General features: G+C 47.7%; 1 protein-coding gene across 1 annotated transcript in view; it reads left to right on the forward strand.

The window, feature by feature from the left end:
- Window positions 1–8,364: 8,364 nt before the first annotated feature.
- CPXM2 (carboxypeptidase X (M14 family), member 2) overlaps window positions 8,365–25,557 on the forward strand; it is a 147,380-nt gene continuing 130,187 nt past the window's right edge. The window contains exons 1-2 of the mRNA XM_011930212.1: window positions 8,365–8,991; window positions 19,878–19,976. Coding sequence (XP_011785602.1) covers window positions 8,688–8,991; window positions 19,878–19,976 — 403 coding nt within the window. The 5' untranslated portion in view covers window positions 8,365–8,687. The remainder of the gene's footprint in view (window positions 8,992–19,877; window positions 19,977–25,557) is intronic.

Genomic DNA, 25,557 nt, shown 5'->3' on the forward strand with positions numbered 1-25,557 from the left:
TGAGCCCAGAAGTGTAAGACCAGCCTGGCTAACATGGTGAAACCCCTTCTCTACTAAAAATACAAAAATTATCTGGGCATGGTGGCGAGTTTCTGTAATCCCAACTACTAGGGAAGCTGAGGTAGGAGAATTGCTTGAACCTGGGAGGCAGAGGTTGTAGTGAGCTGAGACTGCATCACTGCACTTCAGCCTGGGTGACAGAGCGAGACTCTGTCTCCAAAAAAAATTTTTTTGGTTAGACATTGCAGGTATTGTCTCCCAATATGTTATCTGCCTGTTCATTTTGTTCAGTGTGTCCTTTGTAGAACATTAATCTTTTATCTTGATATAAGTAACCTCATTAATTCCTCCTCTTCTTATTTTTGCCTTATGGTTTGTGCTTCTGAGGTTTTTATTTAACAAGTTTTTCTCCATCTCTAGGTTACAAAGATATGTTTATACACTTTCTATTATTGTTATGGTTTCACTTTTCACATTTAGTTTTTTAATCCATTTGGAGTCCACTTTCGTGTGTGGTAAGGATCCAGTTTTACTTTTTTCCATAGAGAGAGCCAAGTTTCCCAAGGCCACATGGTAAAGAATCCACCTTGATGTGTAACAGTCTCATATTGTGTGTTGTTCCCTAAATATTACACATAAGTCTGTACCTAAGCTCTCTATTTTCTTACATTGGACATTGGTCTGTCTATTTCTATGCCTAAGTCCTCCCTTCCTTCCCCTTCCCCCCAGAGTCTCACTGTGTTGTCCAGGCTGGTTTCAAATTTCTGGGCTCAAGTGATCCTCTCACCTTGGCCTCTCAAAGTGCTGGGGTTAGAGGCATAAGCCACCATGCCCAGCAAGAACTGAATCTTTGATCCCAAGTTGCCCCATGCAAAAGCATAGGCATCTTTCCATTTGTTCAGAACATCTTCAAACAGATGCTCTATATTATGAACTGCTTTTCTAATTCAGATAATTCATTGATTTAGGTAATCATACAATCTTTTTCTTTTGATCTATTGACATGATAAATTACATAGGTAGATTTTTCTACCGTCTAACCATTTCTGTATTCCTGAAATAAAGCCTACTTAATTATACTTTATGGATTTTATGTATACTTTATGTATTTTAAAAAATAAGCTATTGGATTCAGTTAGCTAATATTTGACTTAAGATTTTTAATGTCTATATTTATAACAAAATGAACCTTTTATATTATTTTCTAATAATTTCATTCTCTGATTTTAGAATTAAGATTACATTAGCATAATAAAATTATCCAAGTAGATTTCCCTCTTTTTCAATTTTCTATAAAAGAAAACTTTCAGGCCGGGTGCGGTGGCTGGTCCCTGTAATCCCAGCACTTTGGGAGGCTGAGGCAGGCAGATCATCTGAGGTCAGAAGTTCAAGACCAGCCTGGGCAACATGGTGAACCCTCATCTGTACTATGAAAAAATACAGAAAATTAGCTGGGCATGGTGGTGCAGGTCTATAATCCCAGCTACTTGAGAGGCTGAGGCAGGAGAATCGCTTGAACCTGAGAAATTGATGTTGCAGTGAGCCGAGATCGTGCCATTGCACTCCAACCTGGGCAACAAGAACGAAACTCCATCTTAAAAAAGAAAAAAAAAAAAAAGAAAAAGAAAACTTTCTATAAGGTGGGAATTTCAGCTTTTAAAAAAGTTTAATAAATTCAACTGGAAAATTGAAAAATGATCTGGAACTTTTGTTTGTTTGTTTATTTGCTTTTGGAGACAAAGTCTCACTCTGTTGCCCAGGCTGGATTGCAGTGGTGTGATTATAGCTCACTATAACCTCAAGCTCCTGGGCTCAAGTGATCCTCCTATCTCAGCCTCCCAAGTAGCTAAGACTACAGGTACACACTATCACTCCTGGCTAATTAAAAAGATATATATTTTTTGACACAAGGTCTCACTGTGTTGCTCAGGCTGGAGTTCAGTGGCTATTCACAGACGTGATTATAGAGTACTACAGCCTTGAACTCCGGGGCTTAAGCGGTTTTCTTGCCTCAGCCTCTCAAGTAGTTTGGACTACAGGTGTGTGCCATTGCGTCTGGCTTAGAATTATTTTTAATAAAGACTGGCTGCCATTTTAATTTATTTAATATTATTGGTCTGTTCAGGTTCTCTATTTTTGTGTCAGCTTTAGCATTTTATATTTTTCTAGGAATTTATTAGATTTTCAAAGTCATTAGGTTCATTAGTTTATTACATTTTTAGTCTCTATCCTACTAAGTTCAGTGTCTCTTGTGTGGTGGGGAGAGGCAGAGATGTTCTCTTGCAGAAACATCAGTGAGACCCCTGGTTTGGGGTCTGATTGCCCGACAGTAGACTACAGGTGTGGGAAGTCTCTCCCAGCCCTGGGGCCTCATAGAGTGTGTGGACCAACTGCATTTGGCACTGCTGTTTCGGAGAGCCCTGTACCTTGACTGAGAGGATAGAAAGAGGGATGCCTAAACTCAGACCTTCCAAACCTTTGCTTCTGATTCTGGGCCAGAGCATGGCAGCCCTGCCCATGTGGCAGTGATGGACTGGAGGCCGGGGGCTGGGGCAGCATCTTCCTCTGCTTTGCTTTTTGGCTTCTCACACTGAGCTCCTCTTCATGCAAATCTCGACTCCATGGAGATGATTGCTTCTTGTCTTTCAGGCTTCCTGCATTAAGTGACCACAGAAGCGGCTCCAGCACTACTAAATTTAAAGAACTTAGATCTTGAGCACTCCTGATGGATGGAGAGGCTTGAGATTTACTGGAGACTAAAGCCACCCCCACCCGTGACCACTCCAGGGTGCCCATGCTGCACCCCGACACACTATGCCACTCTGCCCAAGCGCATCTCGGGTCACCTGATGGGCCACCATTCCCTTTGGCCTGAGACTGTAACATGAGTGACGGAGGTGGAAATTTTGGAATGAAACCGTTGGGGGTTCAACTGACTCGATCACTTGTTAATTACATGACCTTCAGCAAGAGACTTAGCCACTTCTAGATTCCTCAGCTGTGAGACAAGGGGAGCTATTCTGCCCTCACAAAGCTTTGGGAGGATAGTATCAGTCAGGGACCCAGCAGGAAACAGAGGCACACACAGATGACAGGTGAATTAAATGAAGTGCAGAGGTGTGGGCAGGGATGTGGAGACAAACAGTGATATTGAGGCTAATGAGTGGAGGCTCAGGCTGTCAGGAAGTCACGTTCCCCCACAGGACTGCAGGGCTAGAGTTGAGGAAGTGGGTTTCAGGGAAGCCCAAGGATCCAGCCACCACCAGGACCCCTGGGCCAAAGTGGGTGGGGGGCATGGAAGGGTGGGGGTGGAGGAAGGGGAAGAAATACCCAGAACTCTTTCTCCTCACCTTCCTATCTCCATTGGTCAATCCCAATCAGAAACCAGATGACAAGGGGACTAATTTACAAGGGCCTCCCAGTCTTCCAGATACAGAGGCAAGCCCAGAGGGCTGGAGACCGAGGGAGTGCAAACAGAGAACCCAGCTTACAAAGGTCAAATGTGATCACTCCTGTAAATGATCCTGCACATAGTAGGTAGACAAGAAACACCGTGCCTCCAAGGCCTTTCAGCAGGCTCCGGTGTATCCTGTGTTCAGTGTCTCCCCGGGTGCCTGTTCCTGTGGTTTCTTAAGAACTTTCGCAACAGCGTCTTACTGTTTACAAATGGAATATCTCATGCCAAAGCAAGTGTCCCAAAGGCCAAATTGAAAATGAAACCACAGAGTAGAGGCAATAGTGAAGAGAGGAATTAAGTTGCAAGAGGGATCCATGAACTAAGAATAAGGCTTATCAAAAGATGCCAAATGTACAGGCTGTGGGAGTAAGAACAAACATGCTGAAAATTAAATATGAAATGGGTAATTATGTAGTAATGAGATTGAGGACATTACAAAGGACACTGCCATTTAAACTACCACATCTCAACACAGTAATGAACGAGAAAAACCCTCCAGCTTTGTAATTATAATGATAGTTGCCATAACAACTTAGTATCTCTCTCCCTGTGCATCCATCTCAAGACTGTATTTTTAGTAATGGCTGTGCCTGAGTATGTATTTTTCTTTATATAGCAGCTAATTTTTCAAATTAATGATCTTTCAAAAGAATTCCATTTTCATTCTCTCTGAAAGTGTAAGAGTCTCAGGGATAATTAGGGAAATGAGCAGGTGTGAAAAGTCCCTGATGAAAAATGCTATAAAAATATTGATGTCTTGACAATATTTGTTTCAACAGCATGTTCTCTGGACCTGCACACTCTATTGTTCCTTGCCAAGCCGCTTAACATAAATCTCCTCTGTGAGGCTCATAAATATTTGAAAAATTATTAGCCGTGTACCATGTTTGAGGATTATTAGACGAGTATGGATTTATGTTGTATAACAGAAACTGGCTTAGCAGAATCCTGTCTAAGGGATGAATGAATGGACAGACACGGGCTTATTTTGCTTAGCGGAAGTGCACTTGGCAGATTCTCAACTGAGGCAAACAAACAATGGTTGACTTTAAAGAACCATTTGAAGAACTCAGAAACCAGGGGGGGTTCTGAACTACCATTTTGTTTTCCCAGTTTGCCCTCATTGCTACCCCTGACTGGAGTGTCTGGTTTATGGCATGGCTGACACCCAGGGAGAGTCAGTGCTTTCTGGAGCTCCACTTACCCTATGCAGAGAGACTCACAGCCCCTCCTGAGGGTTCCAGTCCTGAGTTATATAGACAAATTATTAGATTGAGAACAAAAAAAGTCTTAGAGAGAAACATTCTTTGGCTGATGCCATGAAAGACTCTAGGCAAGATTAGTTATGCAGAAGGGTTATTGAAATTTTCTGTGTTTCTTGTACTCTGCTGGTTTCTGTGGAAGATGCAAAGTTAGCATATTATAATAATCACAGAGCTTATCAGTGCTGTGCAGAAGGCCATTAAGAGTCTGTCTTGGCCAGGCATGGTGGCTCATGCCTGTAATTCCAGCGCTTTGGGAGGCCGAGATGGGTGGATCACCTGAGGTCAGGAGTTTGAGACCAGCCTGGCCAACATGGTGAAACCCCGTCTCTAGGAAAAATATAAAAATTAGCTGGGTGTGGTGGTGGGTGCCTGTCATCCCAGCTGCTCGGGAGGCTGAGGCAGGAGAACTGCTTGAACCCAGGAGATGGAGGTTGCAGTGAGCCAACACGGTGCCACTGCACTCAAGCCTGGGTGACAAAGTGAGACTCTGTCAAAAAAAAAAAAGGGGGAATCTGTCTTATGGTTGTTGCCCAGTGGTGAGAGGAAAGAGCCAAGTTTGAGTGAGCTAGTAAGCCTTGACTCTCACTCAGAGGGGTTAGGTTTACGTGGGATTGGTTAGCCCTGCAGATTCTTCGGTCAGGGAGCACGGTTGTTAATGGGTGTTTTGGTTGGTGAGCAAGTTGTTTATGGGTGTTTAGGGAGAATGAATGGCTTGTTGCTTTGAAGGAAGGGTGAACGGCAGATCAGAGAGGCCCCAAAGCAGGGAGACCTGCCGAGCATGGATTCCCATCATCTGCCATGGGTCTCTGAACCATGGGCTGAGTGATGGGCAGCGGGAACAGAGGAAGAGGCAGATTAAAGAATGTGTGCCATGAGATCAGCAGGACTTACTGCTATGTATTAGAAGATGAAGGAGAGATGGGGCCAAGATGACCAGGGAGGTCTTCATCTGAGAAACTGAAGAATGCAGGACTCTTCCAGACAGATAGGTGAGAGTTGGGAGGAAGGATAAGGCTTGCAAACCAAGAGAATGAGTTCAGCTTTGCCACCCTATGTTCCTAAACTTCATGAGCTCTGACTGTGCCTTGCACATTTCCAGGACAGGCAGCACCAGAGAGAGGGAGCCAGAGGTAGACAAAGGATGCTCCAGGAACAGTGCCGTGGGCTTCTGCGTTGGGAGAACTGGCATCAGTGCAATCGATTCTTGTTCTATTTGTTCTGCTTGCTTTAATTATGTGTCTCTCCAGGGAAAACAAACAAGGAAGCATTAATAGGGAGAGCAGTAATAAGTGGGACTCATTTCTTTATTCTAGGGACATGCTGAGAGGCATGTTTCAGTGGGGCTTTCCCTGGACACTTACCAGACACTGCAGAGCGGGTATATGTTATGTTATCTAAGAGGTGCTGAAAAGCAGTAAAATGTCTTCAGGACTCATGGGTTTGGGGCCACTGAGATGTATATGGCCTGACTTTAAATATTGGGTAAAGGCAGTAGAGCAGGGTTAGTCCTGGCCATCACTAGCTTGCTGTGTGTCCTCAGGTAAATCTGGGTCTCAGGATCCTATGTAAAATGAGAGGGAGAAGATTCATCTTAAATTTGGACGCTATCAGAATTACTTGAGGAACTTCTTAGATATGCTAGTGCTTGAACCCACTCTTTAGGAGATTCTGTAGGTCTGGGGTACAGCCTGGGTGTCTGTCTGCTGTTGAGCAAGCTCTGGGGGTTCTGATGGAGGTGGTGCAGGGCACAATCCTGGCCTGGGCAGCCTCTGCAGTCCCTCTGGCCAAGATGCCAGGCCAGCTTCTTGTTAGTGCTTCATACAGCTCGCTGGAACACTGGGCGTGTTGCTTGCTGCTGGAGCCGCTTTCTGTGTCATCACTGAAGACTCTGTTGTTGTCTGGGGTGCCTGGATTCAGATAAAACTGTCCCCGAGAGTGAGCCCTGGGAATAGGTCATGGAGGAGGGTGGCCGGGGATCCAGGAAGGGGCGGGGAGCAGAGAGTGGTGGGTGGGGAAGGGAACCCTCCTGCCCTCTCACCCTGGAGACTTCTGCTGGCTCTGGATTCCGAAATGTCCTAAGGGTTTGACAGGCAGGACCGAGGCCTCCTGGTCCCTGCGGACAGGCCCTGCCTCAACCAGCAGGCTCCTCCTCTCCCTCTGGTCATTCTGCTTTGATCTTCAAACTGGAAGCCTGGAAGACTGGCCTAAAAGATGGCCTGATTGAGTGGCCTGTGCAGAAAGAGAATGAGAGCCTTCCTGGCCCAAGCCCTGACCACTGTGGGGTCTCAGGAGCCCCCACTCTAAGGAAGTCCTCACTCCAGGGCAATGATGAGGCCTTGCCCTGGTGCCCTGACTCAGCTCAGTGGCATCCTAGGATCATATAACAGGCCTAGAGGAACTGGGAAGGTGACAGGCCAATGCAGGCTTGAGGGTCAGTCTGTCCCTGTAGTACACTCCATGAGATCCCAAAGACATCTCTACCTGAATACCTAGAACAAGAGATAGTTAGGGAACCTGGCAAAAAGTTAGGGAACATGGCAAAATGGATTTAGCTGATGTGGTTAAGGTCACCACTTAAGAGAGGATGACTATCCTGAATTTTTTGCGTGGGCCCATCTAATCACACACTCTCTTAAAAGTAGAGAATTTTCTCTAGCTGAAAGGCAAAAAGATGTGGCAGGAAGGGAAGAGATTTGAAGCTGTGTCATTGCTGGCTCTGAGATGCAGGGCCCACGTGCGAGGACCAGGGAGAGGTCTGGAGGAGCCTGCAGAAGACATGAGGAGGAACACAGGCAGCCAGCAGAAGGAACGGCGCCTCAGCCCACAGCCAGCAAGTGAACTGCACATCAGTACTACTATCGCAAGGAGCTGAATTCAGCCAATACCTGAGTGAGCCCGGAAGTGGACTTTTCCCCAGAGGCTCCCCTAAATAACCCAGTCCTGCTGACCCCTTGATTTTGGCCTGGTGACACTTGCATCAGCCTTCCCACCTGCAGAGCTGTTAGAGAGGTGTTGTTTGAAGCCACTAAGTTTGTCATAGTTTGTTACAGCAGCAAGGGAAACGCGTGCAGTCCTTTGGCTCCACATAAAGAATCCATGCAGAATTGTCCAAAGTGGGAGGCCCTTTCTCAAAGGACCCTCTGGGCAAGAGCCTGCTCTTGCATGAACCACAAACCCTCTTGTGACCCCTGGATGGCTGCCCTGGGGTAACATCACTCTCTTTCCCAAGGCCCCGCAGAATCAGTCTCAGATGGGAGGGGGCTCCTCCAGGGTCCCTAAGCCCTGCTCCCAGGGAACTTTACTCCCAGAAACCCCGGGAACCTCAGGAATTCCTCATTCCCAGTTCCTGAAACAGAAGCATGGCTAGTGGGAAGTCCACGTCTGCGGGATGGTCAGCACACGGGGCAGGAGTTTGAGAGCTGGAGGCTGCTTGGGCTCTGGTTTACTTTAGGACCCCGGGCCAATCTTTTCTCCTCTCAGGTCACGTTTCTCCACCTGTAAAACAAAGGAATGGAACAGCGGGCCTCAATGTTTTCTTCTAAGATTGAAACTCATTCGCGTCTCTGGGGAAGCAGGCCCCACGTTGGCCGGCCTGTGGGGGAGGGGAAGGGGGCTGGAGACAGACTGCTGGGCGCAGGGGGCTTTCTTGGGCTTGGCTGCTTGGAACACCTGCCTCCAAAGACTGGCCTCAGCGGGGTCGCCGGGAAAGGGAGGGAAGAAGGAAGGGCGGGGCCGGCCCCCCTGCACCCGCCCCGCGCCTCTACGCGCCCCTGTCCGCCCCGGACCAGCCCAGCCCAGCCCAGCCCCGCGGGCCGGTCACACGCGCAGCCAGCCGGCAGCCTCCCGCGCCCTGCGCGCCGCTCTGCTGTGCCCTACGCCCCTGCCCCGCGCCAGCCTCTGTGCCCGCAGCCCGCCCGGCGCTCCCGGTGACAGTGACCCTGCCCTGGGCGCGGGACGGAGCAGGCATGTCCCGCCCGGGGACCGCTACCCCGGCACTGGCCCTGGTGCTCCTGGCAGTGACCGTGGCCGGGGTTGGAGCCCAGGGCGCAGCCCTCGAGGACCCTGATTATTACGGGCAGGAGATCTGGAGCCAGGAGCCCTACTACGCGCGCCCAGAGCCCGAGTCTGAGACCTTCTCTCCGCCACTGCCTGCGGGGCCGGGGGAGGAGTGGGAGCCGCGCCCGCAGGAGCCCAGGCCGCCAAAGAGGGCCACTAAGCCCAAGAAAGCTCCCAAGAGGGAGAAGTCGGCTCCGGAGCCGCCTCCACCAGGTAAGGAACTTTCTGCGCTGGGCAGCCCGAGGGGGCGCCGGTGGTTGCGCGCCTCCAGGGGACAACTGGCTTCTCGCCTTCTGTGTGTCGGGGATGGGCCAGTCCCGGGAATCTCCCTGTTGCCGCCTCTGCCTCCCTAGGGACTGTGTCTGCGCTTCCTGCGGGCCTGCCCAGCTTCCCAGAACTTGACCCTGACCCTGACACGCATGTCAGCTCTGCCTTATAACCTTAGTAGGTAAAGAGGGAGCTGTGCAATTGGGAGACTGCCTGGAGAGTCAAAGTTCTTGTTTCAAGCTTGAAATCCCCTGAGCTAAGGATCTTTCTGCTGGATACCTCTTACTTCTCTGCCTACTTCTTCAATCCTCAAATGCGGCTGAATTTCCGCTTTGGGGATATGGATGGCTGGCTGTTTTGGCAGATGGCCTTCTGGGGAAAGTTCTGCCAGTTGGCCTTTACCCAGCTGTGTCCCTTGTCAGCTCCGTCCCTCCTCAGCTCCGTCCCTCCCACTCTCAGTGGGCCCCTTGGGTCCTCTGCCCGGCTGGGGCAGGATGGCACAGCCTCCGCTGGGGAGTCTGTGCCTGCAGTCTGCTGCAGCCTGGACTCTGGCTTGGGGGCTACCTGGCTGCCTGCGGTGCTCTGTCTTTCATCCAAGTCTCATACCCTTCTCAAATCCATCTTCAGTTTCTGCCAACCCCATTTTCTTAGGAAAATGACTTCCATTAAATGACGTAGTTTATTAACCACCTTGTGAAGTGGGACTTTCTCTAGTTGTTCCAAATGTTCTTTGCTCAAATTGCAGGGACTGCAGGCCTAGTATTTCAAGAGTAGGGCATGAGCAGGAATGTGGCCAAATTCTCTGGCCTCACAATGGCCTTTCCTGAAAGGAGATACATGCGGGTGCCACCGTCACAGGGCTCCGAGTATGGAAGGCATTGTCTTTGGTTAAACTGCTCATGGAAGTCAGCAGCTAGGGCAATGGGAAAGTGGAGGAGGGGTGAGGACACAGAACTCCTGAAAGGGTGGACCTATCTGAGCATCCCCCTTTGCAGAGGCCCTGGCATGCTTTCATTTGTGGACAACTTTGAATGGGCGGGGATTTCTGAGTTGTGTGACAGCCCTGAACACACCCAGAATTTCCAGTGTCTCAGGGAGAGTTATGGGAATTCAGATGTGTAAGAGCCACTGTGGCTTAATAACAGGATTAGGAGTGGGAAGGGACTCATATCTGTAGAATGTAGACTGTGACTCCTTTAGAAACTTTATGTGCCAGTTTCATTTAATCCTTTCAGTGGCTCCGAAGGGTGGGTGAGGCTCAGACAGTTTAAGTAACTTGCTCAGTGTCACTTGCTGGCTTGGGAGATTTGAAAGCCTTTCTCCTGTCCTTTTAAACTCAAGGCCTTTTTGTTTTGCTAATTTGAATAAAATCCATGTGCGTTCTAGTTTTTTGTTTGTTTGTTTGTTTGTTTTTAGTGCCTGCAACGTGCTTAGCTCCACCCTGGGCATGGTAGGGTTGTATAGGCAGGAGACATGTATGTTGGGTTCTGGCAGTCCCTGGGAGTGGTGCCAAGGGGGAAAGTGGAAGGAGTCCCAGACTGGGAGTCTGAAGACTGGGCCTAACACCCATGTTTAGGGCTCATCAACTCGGGGATCTGGGATCATGGCTCTGTTTCCTGAGCTTTAACTTCATCATCATTTGCAAATAGGAAGACTGCACCTACCACCTCGCTTTACTTTGTCGATTGCTGTAAAAACCTTTTAACGAAAGCCTCCAGTGTGCCTGCCAGCTTCTGTGCTAGTCTTCCCGTGAACCTTTCATTCATTCCACAGGCTGTTACAAGAACCTGCTGAGCACTGGTGCTGGGTGAGATCCTAGGAATGGGGAGAGCAAGACAGTCCTCTTCTCTGCCCCCCCACCACGTGGAACTAGCTGGGGACTCTGAGAAAGTAATCGCAGTTGTGTTGAGCGTTGCACAGAAGAGTGGGGTGTTAAGGAAACATAAGCTGGGGGAGCTCACTGAATCTGTGGGGGCTTGGGTAATGCTTCCCCGAAGAGGTGATGTTTAAGACTTGACAAGTAAGTCAGCTTTTATTGTCCTGGGGACTCGTACAAGTGACCGGACATCATTCCTAAGATAGGTTTCTTTCCCTACAGAAAACATTTCAGAAAGTCACAACTGGGCCTGAGCAGTGTCCACAGACTAATGTGTCTGCAGACTCAGGGGTTACATGGGGAGCTGACTCTCTTTAATCCTTGGAGAAACAGCTGTTGCCACTCTTGGAATGGGGTCTCTGGAGGAGAAATCAGAATGTAACCTGAATATGCAAGAGAAAGCTCATTTGCTTTTGGAGGCCATCTTGCAGGTAGAGACAGGCCATGGGGGAGCCTGTTTCTTTGGTGTCTAGCCTCTGCTCCTGCAGGACGCCTTGCCCAGTTCAGCACGGCCCTGGCATCTACCGGGATCTCCAAGCCCCATACTGAAAACATGTCTTCGGAAAATCTAGAGACTCAGATCAGAGGCCTGCCGGGACAGCTGCCTCCGGACCTGCTACCATGTCAGCCTTGTTTCTAATGAATTCTGGGGGGCTTTTTTAGAGCTCTCCTCAACCATGGCAAGACATTTATCTCATATTTTTAACTCCTGTCCTTTTTTTTTTGGTGTTTGCTCAGCAGAATCCTCTGCCCTGGGCCAGAGTGGGAAGACTGGTTTAAGCATGAACTTGGTTAGGGGAGTCAGTGACAGTTTTGTGCAGTTAAACTACACTAGGAGAAAATTACTTTTTTCCACTTTAAGTAGTGGCTTGATCTATATGCTGCTCACGGTGTAACAGAAGCACTTATCTCCGCATTGGATTGTTTTGGAATATCTTAGGAAGTCACTTACATAGGAAGGAACATTGGACTGTGGCCTGGAGTGTTTAATGCAAACTTCTGTACTTTGCTTCACTGGGTGGATGATGCAATGCTATGTACCAGGCACTGAGGTGGGAGTGAGGGGTTCAATTTAGAGATGCATAAGAGTATAAAAGCACATATAACTAGTTAAAAGTATATATGTACTTTATCTTTGCAGATGATAAAATATTTCCCAGATAGCTTTTGTCTTGCATAAAAGTGAGTTCAAGGAAAGATGTATTCAGCAAGTGATTCTCCAGTGAATTTCCAAACAGGCAGATTTTCTATGTGGTAGGCCCTAGAAGGGAGCCCTCTTTTAACTGTGTAGGGGGGTTTATGCAAGGAGTCAAGGGCATTGGGGATTTGATCTTGGTGTGCGTTCTGGCTTTGACCATTGGCTGTTCTTTATTACCACCACAGAAATGCCCAGTGGGCATTACATGCTGACGTTCATGGAGATGATTGGAGAACTGAACCCTTTGGCTAATTGAGAAAATTGCATTTTCCATGAGTGGCTGACAGGTTTCTGGAGAAGTAGAGCCCCAATATGCTAAAGAGAATGGAATCTTTAAAAACATTTATTTAAGTTTTTATTTTGAGATAATTATAAGCTCACAGGAAATTGCAAAAATAGTACAGTGAGGCCCCATGTACCCTTTATCAGCTCCCGCTAATGATAACCTCTTAGATGATTCTATACAAGATATTTCAGTCTTGGCAGGGTTGATGTTTTGGGCCAACCATGTGTGTGTGTGTGTGTGTGTGTCTTGTGTGCGCGTGCCAACAGAGGAGGAAGGGGGTTGCCTTCCTGTGCATTGTAAGATGTTTAGCAGTGTCCCTGGACTTGAAATTGGATGCCAGTAGCACCCGTCCCCGTGTTGTGACAACCAAAAATGTCTCCAGACATTGCCAAATACCCCCAGGGGGTTGAGAATCACCATTGTATACAGTATCAAAACCAGAAGGTTGACAGTGATACTGTTAACTAGATTACATGCCTTACTCAGATTTGACCAGTTCTTGCATGCATTTGTATGCACGTTCTCTGCAGTTTTTATCACATGTCCAGGTTCATGGAACCACCACCACTATCAGGATATGGAACTGAAGAATCTTTTTCTTAGGTCGCAGTAGGATTTTGGTACTGTACAATGTCTGAGGTCCTCATTGTGAATACTCATCCATCCCAGAATTTTAGAACTCTAAGGAACCTAAGGAACCTAAGTGGAAACTGAGCACAGATTCTTGCTTATTGCAAGATTCTAACAGTGAACCGCCCAGCCTCTGCTCACAGGCTTCCATGGATGGACTCTCACCATTCAGTGGATGAAGAGTACTTATTGCTAGAATGTTCTTCCTCATATGGGCTTGACAACGTTCTGCTCTCTAATTCCATTTATTTAGCTGTTTCGAATCGAATTTGACAGTTTCTAGATCCCTGCAGCTGGAATGATTTAAGGCCACGGGAGTGACTCTCAGGTCCTCAGTTTTCATTATCCCAGGGTTAAGCATAAGATAAGGGGCCACATTTTGCACGTGCAAGTGGATTTGGAGGTGTCTTACTTTGCATGCCATCTTCAAATTGGTGACCCTGGTTTGCAGCCATATTCCTTTTGAAGAATAAAATAGAACAGAAAAATAAACCATAGTTATTGAACTTACCCTTTTCTCCCACTTGGCAGTGACAATCAAATCAAATAATAAGCTGAACTATTGATTTGAATGAGGGATTTGAAGATTTTATTTATTTCTCTCTTCATTACACATTGGGTTAGAAGTAGGCTTGGATATGCAGTCTTTAAATTTGAGTTTCTGCTTGGTCCTTTGTTCATAGCTTTCTTCATGTGCTGGTGACAATGCGCCACTGTTTGAATGTGGCCAAACCCACATCACCGCCATAGTCTTGAGCCCATGGAATTTGCAGAGGGGGCAGCGAGCCACGTTTGTGTGTCTGTGCTCAGAATAATTGAGTTTGCATTTTGTACTGTGCTGGGCCCCAGTTGCAGGGGGAAATAACCAAAGAGTTGTTCTTTGAGCATATTTGGTTGTAAACAAAGACTTTTCTGTTGTGCGTGCTGTGTGCCAGTTGGTGAAAAGGGCTTCACATTTAAGTTTTCCTTCTCTTTTCGGGGCAGTTTGCTGCATTTGGCTTTTGGATGGAAATGTCTTCTTCTGGGCAAAATGGGAGTGTAAGGATTAGGAGGCTGTGTTTGTAAATATTTCAGTAAGTACTTTACAAAGCAATCACAATGCTATTAGCATACCTAAACAATCAACAAGCAATCCTTAATGTCAAATCATATGCTCATTTTAAGAGTTAAATCCGAAGTGTTTTGTCCAGGTAAACTCCCTGCAAAATTCCAAGGGAGAGGACGTCATTTCCTGTACATTAGCAAGCAGCTTTCTAAGACACCACCTCCATTTCCAAAATGCTTTCCAAAGTCAACTATTAATGCTGGCAAATTTCCTCTTGCCTATGCCCAAGGTTCCAGAAACCAGGGCTCGCGCCTGGATAATAAAGGAGGACACTCCCACGTTTGCGAAAGCTGGCCTTCATGCTGTGGTTCTTAAAAACAGCCACTGTGTTTTCTGTATGCCCTCAGTGTCCATGGCTGCCAGAGCTCATGGCACCTTTAGCGTGGGGACAATGGCAGCCTAGCCCTGGAGCCTTGACTTTTGAGGTGGGGGTTTTCTCTGGATGTCCCTGAGGGTCCAGGGAGCCTGAGCTCTCAGGCTTGGCATCTCCAGCAATGGCTCTGCCCTCTGTGGCCCTCTCAGGCCCCAGCCACTGCAGCCACCTCTCTGGGGTCACAAAACCCAGGAAATTAGGGTTTCTTTGGATGGCCCCTGGAAGGGATGGTATCCACATCTGGCTGGCAGCCAGTTGGCAACTCATTGGGCATCATAGGCTGGTTGACATGGCACAAAACACCTTCAAGTGTTAATTTAAGCCCCTGGTGTCACAGATTTGTATGGAATGCCTGGTTCGTGCTAGGCACAGGTAGGTGCCCCATGGTGAGTTTTTTCAGGGTTAAGAGAGGGCTGAGGTCAAAGTCTGGTTCTGCCACTCACGGGCATTTGTGACTTCTCCAGGCCTCAGTTCCTCACTGTGGCATGGGAACAATTAATAACCCAAGCTTTTGGAGGAAGTGTGTGATTAGATGGGTCAATGCCCAGCCTCCCAGCCTCCCAGCCTGGAAGCCTCTGGAGGGGCAGCTCAGAGGTGTCTCCCCTCCTAACCCCACCCTGAGTCCCCAGCCAGGTTGAGTCCCCATTGGGTCCTGCCAAACAACACAGCCTAAATTATTGGTATTTCCCCTTTCACCTTTTCACCTGTGCTACCTGAAATCTCCTCCCAGATACAGCACTGTGCCCAAGGCCTTCTTGTCTCAGGCTCTGCTTCCAGATGGAATCTAAAACGAGACTGGCAGGTACCAACAGCTCCCTGCAGTGTCTGCACACACCCACCTGCTGCTGTTACCAGGGTATCTCTTTAAAGGCAAAGGACTCTATTTGGTTGCAAGTCAGAAAGGCGGCTGCTGGCTGCACAAAGGGCGAGAGTGGGGGACCACAGGGCACTGCTGCCCCAACCAAGCCCACTCTTCCTCATGCCCAGATCTGAGGCCAGGTCTTCTACATGAAAGGCTGACCCAGAGGAGGGCAGGACTGACCAGGCAGGTTTCCCAGAGAAGACACAATGGAGAGAGACAGAGAGACAGAAAGAGAGAGAGAGAGACAGAGAGAGAGAGAGAGAGACCATGGGATTTCGATGGGTTGTTCGATTGATTGATTTTGGTCTAGTTTTCGTAAAAAGTTCTTAGACAATTTCACGAGTACCTCCATGTCCAGCCCACAGCCTCCCCTCCAGCTCCCATCAAGGTCATTGAGATGGATGGAAGCCAGCGCATCAGTCCACTGCTCAACTCACCCTTCAGGACACACTGATCCCCTGGATTCTTATTTCCTCTGGGAGCTTCCTGTCCTCAGAACTGGATAAGGGTGCAGGCAGTTCCTCCCTGTGTCGTGGCCCTTTCCCTGCCAACATCACACAGAGCAGGCGTTTCTCACTGCTTTTGTTTAGATTTTTGTGTTCACCTGTGAAGTTCTCCTGGCTCTCCTTGTGTGAGTGTTCCCAGCAGATCTGGTGTGTTTGTGGTGATTTAGCCTTAATGCTGCAATTCCGGGGAGCCCCAGAGAACCTCTTTGGTCATGTCTTTCTCCTAATGTGGGTTCCTTAAGCAGAAGCAGGCAAGGACCTCAGAGCCCTGGGCTGGGTCCTTCACTACAGGAATGCAGAGCCAGTTGGAATTTCCTGGGGAAAATGCAAAATTGCAGTAAAGCATTTTTTTTTTTTTCTGGCTTCTGGGGTTTGCTACTGTAAGCCCTTTGTACAGTGAGGGGAAAAATAGTTCTCTATTAACCAAGAATTATATTTATCACTGTAGACCATAATAGAACATGTGGCCTGCATTGGCAATTCAGTTTGCTACTTTTAAGGAATTTGGTTTTGTCATGCAGCCCAGATGGAGATGCTGGCTTGATCCTGGCCCCTTCTCTGCACACTGTTTCCATTTTGCTTTCTTCTTTCATCTGCATGGACCATATGCTGCCTTTCTTGTTAGGAGAGAGGAAGGGGCTATGAAGCAGGGGCCTGTGTACTGTCTGTGAAGGGCTCAGATTTGGAGTCAGTCTCCAGCTCTGTCCCCTCCTGGCTCTGTCCGTGACCTTGGGCAGCTCTCTTCTCCCCTCTGAGCATCTGTGTCCCCATTTATAAAATGGTATGCAAAGACCCTGTTAGAATCTATGTGAAAATGCCTTGTAAATTTTACCCATGCTATGCACATTAGCTATTATTCCTCCAGCAACTGGAATAGCTCTTTGTGATGGGTGAGAAGATATAGGTCTTGTTCAGTGAGGCTGCAGGCCTGGGCCACCCTAAGCACTTCAGGCAGCATTTTTATTTCCTGCTGGTAACTTCCACCATGGCAAGTATTGTTGCCTTCTCCTTTCACTGATGAGGGAACCAAAGTGTAGAGAGGTGACGAGGTCATCCCAGCACACACTTGTTGGTGCAGGGGCAGACGTGGCAGCACCCCAGACTGGAACCAGGCCCTTAGGCCTGTACTCCCAACCGCCAGCTGCCTCCTCCCCAGTGAAGGCGCTGGGCCCCTGTCTGCTGTCTCAGCCCCATCTGCCACTCCCTTCGGGGAGTCTGTTCCCCACATGTTGATCCCACCCCCCTCCCCCTGCCAGGAGAGTCACACTCTCAGTGTAGTAGGACCTTTGCCTGACATCCAGACTTTCACTGGAGTCCCAGAGCTGAACGGGGCCATTTCCTCATAGGCCTGAATCTGCCTGGGCCTGGGGTGCCCAGGCCATGGTGTTGTGGTGTGGGGGCTGGCAGGGCCATGGTGTGGGGTCTGCCCAAGCCGTGGTATTGCAGGGTGTCCAGGCTGTGGTGTGGGGGCTGCCCAGGCCATGGTATTATGGTTGCGGGTTTGGTGGGGGGTGCCTAAACCATGGTATTAGAAGCTGCGCAGGCCATGGTATTGGGAGCTGCCCGGGCCATGGTGTTGTAGTGTGGGGGCTGGCTGGGTTGTGGTGTGGTGGCTGCCCAGGCTGTGGTGTTGGGGGGCTGCCTGGCTCCCTCTCTCACTGCCTGTTCCGTGGAGGCCCCATGGAGGGGCCCTGGCTGAAAGAAGGCTATCGTGAACACTATCTTCTGGGAAAGGCTGGAATGGGCATTATTTTCCAGAACTTTGGCTTTTTTTCTCACATATTTTGTGAAACCTTTTCCTTTCCTTTTCTTAAAACATCTTATGTTTCGGCAAAATCCAACTCAGCCTTATCAGAAGTTATGCTCCTGATTTTGTGGAGCCACTAAGGCCTTTACGGAGCTCCGGTCAGGCTTTTATGGAGGTGGCCTCCTTCCACGGTTTTCCCACCAGCCGGAATGTTCCCACCCACAGAAGCAGGACACAGCCCAAAGCAGCGTCAGGCAGAGATATGGGTTCAGCTCTCTGACTTGCCTTCCTCCTCTGGCCTTTACAGAGGTTTCAGTTAACTGGCTTCTAGACACTTATGGGGGCACTTAATTTTTTTATTGTATTTTCAGCTCACATGGAAATGAGAGATACTTCCAGCAGGTACCACCCAAGAATATAACAAAATGGGGGTTTCCTTTGGCTTGGCCCAATGTACTCCTTGAATTTTTTGAAGATTTAAGGTTTTCTTAATAAGTGTCCTTTTAGTATTTGACTGTAACATAGTAGGAAATGATTTCATTATTGGCAGAATCCACCAGCTGATTTTGGTATTTCAACTGGCTTTTAAAGTTCAAGCTAAGTTTCTTTCTCCACAGACCTGCCCTGCCTCTTGTTTTTGTTTGTCACTCACTGACTGGTTCATTTGTTCATTCATGCCTTCATTCATTCATTCATCACAGTCTCCTAAGTCCCAAACTCTGGAGACAGAGCAGTGAGCAAAGCCAGAAGTCATCCCTGTCTCATCAACAGACACGTCCCATTGCCACTGGGATGCTGCCACCCAAGATGGGTGTAGAGCTGCGGTGTGGCTGCCAGTACCCCGCCCAGGTCTTCTTTCCCCACAGGGACACACAGCCCCCAGATACCAGGAGTCTCCTCTTCAGGCAGCTCACACCTGCTTCTACCTCTGCAGAAGCACCCTTGGAAGGCTACATCTCCCACTCTCAGACTGTAGCCAGAAGCCATCTGCAGTAGAAATGACAGCTCCTTGTCCCGAGTCAGGACAACCCTGTGTGCAGTTGCTGCTCCTATGGGATGGGCTGAGCCTAAGTCTGGCTGAGACCACAGCCTTGCTTAGCTCCTTTCCTCACCCCATCCTACCTCCCTTCCTCTCCCTCTCCCTCAATACACCTTGTGCATCCAAACCCATGCATCAGGCTCTACCTAGAGGCAATCTGACCCAAAGCAGGTGCGATCAACTTCCATCAAAGTGGATTTGATTTGTTGTAGGGAGGTCAGGAAAGTTTAAGGAAGCAATGCCAGAGCTGAGAGTTTCAGGATCAGTAGGAGCTAATTAGCTTGAGAGTGAAGGGAAGGGAAGTGTGCTCCAGGAGGAACAACATAGTACAGAGTTCTGGTGAGGAAGAAGCATGAACCGAAGGCTGAAAGGAGGCCAGTGTTGCTGGAGCAGGGAGAGGGAGTGCAGTGTGAGATGGAGCCAGGGGGCCAGCAGGAGCGTGGCAGGCAGGTGTCTCAGGCTATGGCAAGGAGGCTCCCCAAATGGGGGCAGTATCCTTACCTACAGGTGCCAAGCCAGGGCCTGGGAGAGAGTTATGTTGGAGAAGCCCAGCAGGGTGGAAAATGCTAGCTCTGGGGTCACAAGTCTCAGGCTCCACTTCCAGTTCCAGAAACTACAAATGATGTCTCTGGGCCTCAGTGAGGATCAAATGTACTACCCAAAAGTATTCTTCAGTCTTTTTTTTTTTTTTTTTTTTTTTTTGAGACGGAGTCTCATTCTGTCACCCAGGCTGGAATGCAGTGGTGCGATCTCGGCTCACTGCGAGCTCCACCTCCTGGGTTCACACTATTCTCCTGCCTCAGCCTCCCGAGTAGCTGGGACTACAGGCGCCTGCCATCACACCCAGCTAATTTTTAGTAGACACAGGGTTTCACCATGTTAGCCAGGAGGGTCTCGATCTCCTGACCTCATGATCCGCGTGCCTCAGCCGCCCAAAGTGCTGGGATTACAGATGTGATCTTCAGTCTTATAATAGTAACAACGTGCAGGTGTATGTTGTTTTTATTAGGAGTGTTTGTTCTCCTGGGTGTTTCTAATTACACATTTCCTTTCCTTTAACTAGTGACTCCTTAGAGTCCAAGACACCATCTTTAGGGACAAGGGCACAGAAGGGAAGATGGCTGCTGTGCAGGAGAGGACAGTTGAACTCAGCATCCTGAACCAGCTCTGACGTATGTGAAAGTAAAGGCATCTCTCTCTCCCCCTTTAGGTAAAAACAGCAATAAAAAAGTTGTGAGAACCAAGAGCTCTGAGAAGGCTGCCAATGATGATCACAATGTCCGCGTGGCACATGAAGATGTCAGAGAGAGTAAGTGAGGCTCTCACAGAGCCTGTACACCAGTCCTAGGCCCTGTTCAGGGAGGGTGGGTGGGTACAGGCCCCTGGTGCAGCAGCCCGACTACAGATTCCTGAGTGTGGGGCTGCCTGGGGCCTGCTGTCTATTCTGATCGATGCTGCAGGGGCGAGAACATTCATGGCAGCTTCTGCCCGCATTCACACTTGTACACTGCCTCACAACTCACAGCCAGCTTCTCCGATTCAGCCGCAGTCAGTTTTGAATTTCCTGGAGCTCTTGGTTGCTTTCCCCACCCCTCTCTCCTCAGAGACGACATCATTTCCTTTCTTGTGGGACCTCTTAGCTGCGCATGGCCTTGAGCGTGCATTTCTTATCTCCCAGCCTGACCCAGGAGCCTCTGGGGTCAGAGATCAAATCTACCTGCAAAATATGCAGTGCTGGGCCGGCATCTCACAGTCATGTGAACATAGTGCACCTTTAATTGCTCACCTTGGGATGTTCAAAGGTATTAGTTTGAGACTCATGAATGATCTCTGGCCCACGAGCTATAGCTATTGCTATTAACTACTACCATTATAATTATTGTATCATTATTATTCTAAACTGTGATAACCAGGATCACATTTTGGCTAAAATGAGTATTAGTAATAGCAGCCATTTATTAAGCACTTATGCAGTAGCCAGGCACTTGGCTGAGTGTTTGGCATCCCCTAGTGCCCCTCTGACTGTGAGTATTATTATTATCATTATCATCCATATTTTACAGATGAGGACAATGAGACATGGTGATGTGCATAATTTACCGAGGGTTATGCAGTTTCTACGTGGTAAAACCAGGATATGAGCCCAAGATTTTCTGATTCTAGACTTTTTGGTTAGCTTAAAATAAACAATGCATTTCACAACTTTGCATTTACAGAGGCAGGGCTTTAGCTGCCATGCGAGTCCATAAACCACGTTACAGAGTTGAATGTCACAGATGGAAGTGCGTGCTTCCTTAGGCACAATGTAATGATTTGGGGCAGTGTTTCTAACCAAGAACTCACCATCAAAGAAATCATAGACATGGCTAATAGTGCATCCTCAAGTGAAAACAGATGTCAACAACAGTGACCTGCTGTGGTCACTCACCAAATGAAAGTTTATTCTTTCTTAAAGTGGGCAGGCGTGCGCTCCACCCACTGCTCATCGAGAGCACTCACTGGACCAGGAGAGTGCGTTCTGCACAATGCACGCTGTGGCTGTGTTTCTGCTGCTTGACCCCGACAGTGTGGTTCTTTGGGATCTTCTCTAAATGGGGGGTAATAGGACTCCTCACCTTGAGTGGACCTTGGACATTGGCATTTTGTGCCCAAGCAGGCTGATAAAACACCAGCTGTTTCTTCAGGATTACAAATGCCACAGGGCTGACGTGGCTTTGAGAGTTGGTCTCGCCTCCCTGGGTATTGCTGCCATCAGATTGGATCCTGGTACTTCTTCACGGCCTTGTTAATTTTTAAGTGCTTTTAAACATATTTTGCCCAGATTTTTTTTAGTAGCTTCAGCGGAAGGGTTGGTTTGAATTATCTTAGTTCTTTATTATCAGAATTAGAAGTTCTTAAACCTTTGGGGAGACATTTTCAGAAAGATTTTTGAAGACTCAATTACACACACACACACACACACACACATCTGAATTTGCCTTCTTTTCTGCCATGGGTACACCCCTCCCTACTGGCCCACCCAGGATTGCTCCCCTGGCTTTGGCCTCAAAGCTCTGTCAGGTTGGGATCACTGGTCTCATAGGCAGTCATCAAGGCTCTGGTTCATTGAATGCCCTAGATGTGATTTTAGCCTGTGAAACTTCTTGTACTAAAAGAAAAAAGGAGGGCTTGAGGATAACCTTGGAGGGGAAAAGCAGCTGAGGAGATCCCTGACATGCAACTGACAGATGGGGGCCATGGAGGCAGGGCACATGTGACAGGGTGGCATGGCCTTTAGGAACACAGGCCTAGAGTCAGGCACCTGAGCAAGCAAAGTGTGGTCTCAAATGCAGAACTGGGCATTCTCAGAACCCCGAGTCCATCCTCCTCTCAGGATCTACTCAGGTTGCACTGGGGGGCTTTGAGGGCAATGTGGCAGAATGTTGGGCTGGTATACGTGACAGCTACATTATGTTCAAGGTGGCAGGCAGAGCAGATGTCAGCCACTTCATTTGCAAGGTGGAGGGCAGTACAGGCGATGTTAACCACATCGAGTTATGACAGTGGATGGGGTTAAAAGGCTCATCTCAGATGTAGAAGTCATCCTTATGGAACTTTGGCTTTTGAGGAAGAGAGCATGTACATGGCTGTCACTGTGATTAAGGAGTAGTTTCAGCTGTGGCAAGTATCCAGCTACATTTTAGATGTTGTTTTGTAATAGTTTAAGAAGTTGGTTGAGTCATCATTCTAATTCTTCACCTCTTCTCATCCCCACACCCTTTGCTGTGTAACTCTTTAGTTCCCTTTGCCAAAGCTGGAAGTCCCTTGGCTTTGGGCTGGTCCATGAGCCTTGTTAGGCCAACAGGGGTCATGTGTCAGTTCTGAGCCCATGCTTTGCTTGTTTCCATTTGTCTCTTGGGCCTCTTGCATCTCCACAAGAAGAGTGTGCATACCTAGACCGCTGGTCCTAGGAGGCTGAGAAATGAGTGGAACAGATGTGGGCCCAACCAGCAACCCAGAGCTACCCAGCTGAGCTCAACTGATCTACAGACACCTGAAAGTAAATGCTAATTGTGTGCCATTAAGAGTTGGGGGTTTCTTGTTATACAGCAGTAGCTGACCAATACAATGAAGATAAAGCAAGACCTTTTTTTTTCAAAGGTTACATGACATTCCATAATATAACCACCTAATAATAGACATTTATGTTGTTTCCAATTTTTTGCTACTATAGACAGCTTTTGTTGCAATGAAATTACCTTATGCCATTTTATTTGCCATGCATTAATTGCAGAATTATACTCTACTTGGCAATTCCCACCATGATTTTTCCCGTTTTCTGGCCTCTGCTTCCCTTTATTTCCAGCCAGATGAGGGCTTGTTTTTCACATGTGTCCCAAGCTTTAAGCCTCTGCTCACATGTTCTCTCTATAGGGAATTGGACAAGCATCAAAGTTGGTGATTGAGAGGACAGCTTTGGGATCAAACTTACACTCAAGACTTTGGACAAGTTACTAACTTCTGGCTGCCAGACTCTGGACAAGTTACTAACTTCTCTATGACTCAGTTTCCTCCTCTGTGAAGTGGGAATAACATTACCTTTATAGGCATATTGTGAAGGTTAAGTAATGTCTGCACAGTGTAGCACACAGCAAACAGGAAGCTCTCAGCAAACGTTAGCTATGACTTGAATTTACCATCTTGGGGTCTTTTGTGTGCCTTAGAACAGGGGCTGGCAAACTCCTTTAAAGGATCAGATTATAAATATTTTATGCTTTAGTAGCTAAGAGGCAAAATCAAGATATTATATAAGTACTTATATAACCATTTAAAATGTAAACCTTGAAATATTTAAAAGTTATTCTTATTTCACAGATCATACAAAAACAGGTGGTGGGCTGTATTTGACCTTTACACAGGCTATAGTTTGTTAACCTCTTCCTTAGAAGTTCAGTGCTCTGCAAATCCCACTTCTGGGAAGCCTCCTCTGATCACCTCTCTTCAGTTTCTTATGCTTCTTTCTCATGGTCCTGGCTCCCTTGTTTCTCATTTCACAGTGATTCCTGTGCATAGCTCTTTGGTTCTGAAAGCCTGTGAATGCTTAAGAGCAGAGGCCTTGTCTGATTCATCTCTGGACAGACCCAGTGTTGGTAGCAGTACTTGACAATGGTGAACCTGTTTGTTGAGTACCCACATTGTGGTAGAGCCAGCATCATGGTGAACAGAACAACTGCTCTACATATGCTCAAATGGGTTCTCTATGACCCAGAACAGCAGCTGATACTTTCAAGGAAGTGGTCTTTGATTTCAGTTCTTAGAGCAAGATCTGTAGGAAAGAAACATGATCAGCTAGGTGCAGTGGCTCAAGCCTATAATCCTAGCACTTTGGGAAGCCAAGGCAGGTGGATCACCTGAGGTTAGGAGTTCAAGACCAGCCTGGCCAACATGGTGAAACCTTGTCTCTACTAAAAATACAAAAATTAGCCAGGAGTGGCAGCAAGCACTTGTGATCCCAGCTGCTCAGGAGACTGAGACAGGAGAATTGCTTGAACCCAGGAAGCGGAGGTTGCAGTGAGCCAAGATCACGCCATTGCACTCTAGCCTGAGTGACAGAGCAAGTCTCTGTCCCACTAAAAAAAAAAAAAAGGAAACATGATGTCCTACCAGGATGGAAGTGGGATGGTTTCCCTGATACATGTTGGTGAATGCGAGCTTGCTTTGATGCATCTCCCTCATGCTTTGACTGGAAGAAGTTTGAGGCCTCAATCAGGCACCATACTTGGGGATTGGCCAACTTAATGTATATTTGTGTGTGTTTTAAGCTTGAGGGTTTTCCATTGCATCACAGACAGTTTGGTTTTTCATCCAAGCCCTTGTTATGAGCCTCTTCTCTTCATTGCATAACGAGACAGTTCCCTGGGGCTAAGTTGGGTCTTCCTTCTTGACATCTGGCACAACTATTCCCAGATCCCTGATTCTGGAGGATTTTACCGACATAGTAGACATGATAAACTGCCATGCCTGTGTTTCAGACTCCTATGGGAGTGACAGGGGAGGTGAGGGGCCGGAATTGGGACAGAGTCACACCCCTCTTGACAGACGGTGGTTAGGAAGCCCAAGAAATGTGGGCACTGGGAAACCAAAGGTGCCCCTACTCCTTGCTATTTTCCACTTTCTGCTCCATCTCAAACATGCCTAAAAAGTTATTCTTTAGCCTCTAAAATGAAACATGTGCCTTTAAAGGATTTTATAGCATTCCTTTACAATGTGGAGAGTTTTATTTTGTTTTTCCAACAATGGGTTTGTGGCAGGGCCTTCACTGGGTTTGATTAGGGGTCATGGGCTGGTTGTAGCCTATAGTAGACGTGTCTGTAAACTTAGTGTGTTTATGAACACCACATGAGCAGTGTCGCCAGTCTGCAGCTATAGGCTTCAGAAACCTTGGTCTGAAACCATAGGCACAGTGGACTTGTCAGCCTAGAAATACTTCCCAGACGAGGGTTTAGGGGACAGAACTCTGATGTGCTCGGTAGCACCCATAGGCGAGTACATGTGCTTCTGTTGTTCTTGGGGAATTTGTTCTTGGCATACTGTGACCTATCTTGTTTCCATCTTCTCAAAGCTTCTGTGATGAAACCCTCTTTATTCTGTATTACTGACTCTGGGATGGATTTAATGGAAAACCAAATTTACCATGTTATGCCCTAAAACTTTATTAAACAAAAATTGACACTTAAACCACTTGTGGTGGAAGTTGGTCTTATGGTGAAAGTAGGTTTCTTTCCTGGCTTATTAAACATTTGACTATGAAAGCAGTAAACACATGCTATAAACTGATCATGTCCCCACAGAATGTGTATGTTGAAATGCCAACCCACAGGGTAATGGTATTTGGGGGTGGGGCCTTTGTG

This window comes from Colobus angolensis, unplaced genomic scaffold (assembly GCF_000951035.1).
Source record: "Colobus angolensis palliatus isolate OR3802 unplaced genomic scaffold, Cang.pa_1.0 Scaffold85, whole genome shotgun sequence".
NCBI classification, from domain to species: Eukaryota; Metazoa; Chordata; class Mammalia; order Primates; family Cercopithecidae; genus Colobus; species Colobus angolensis.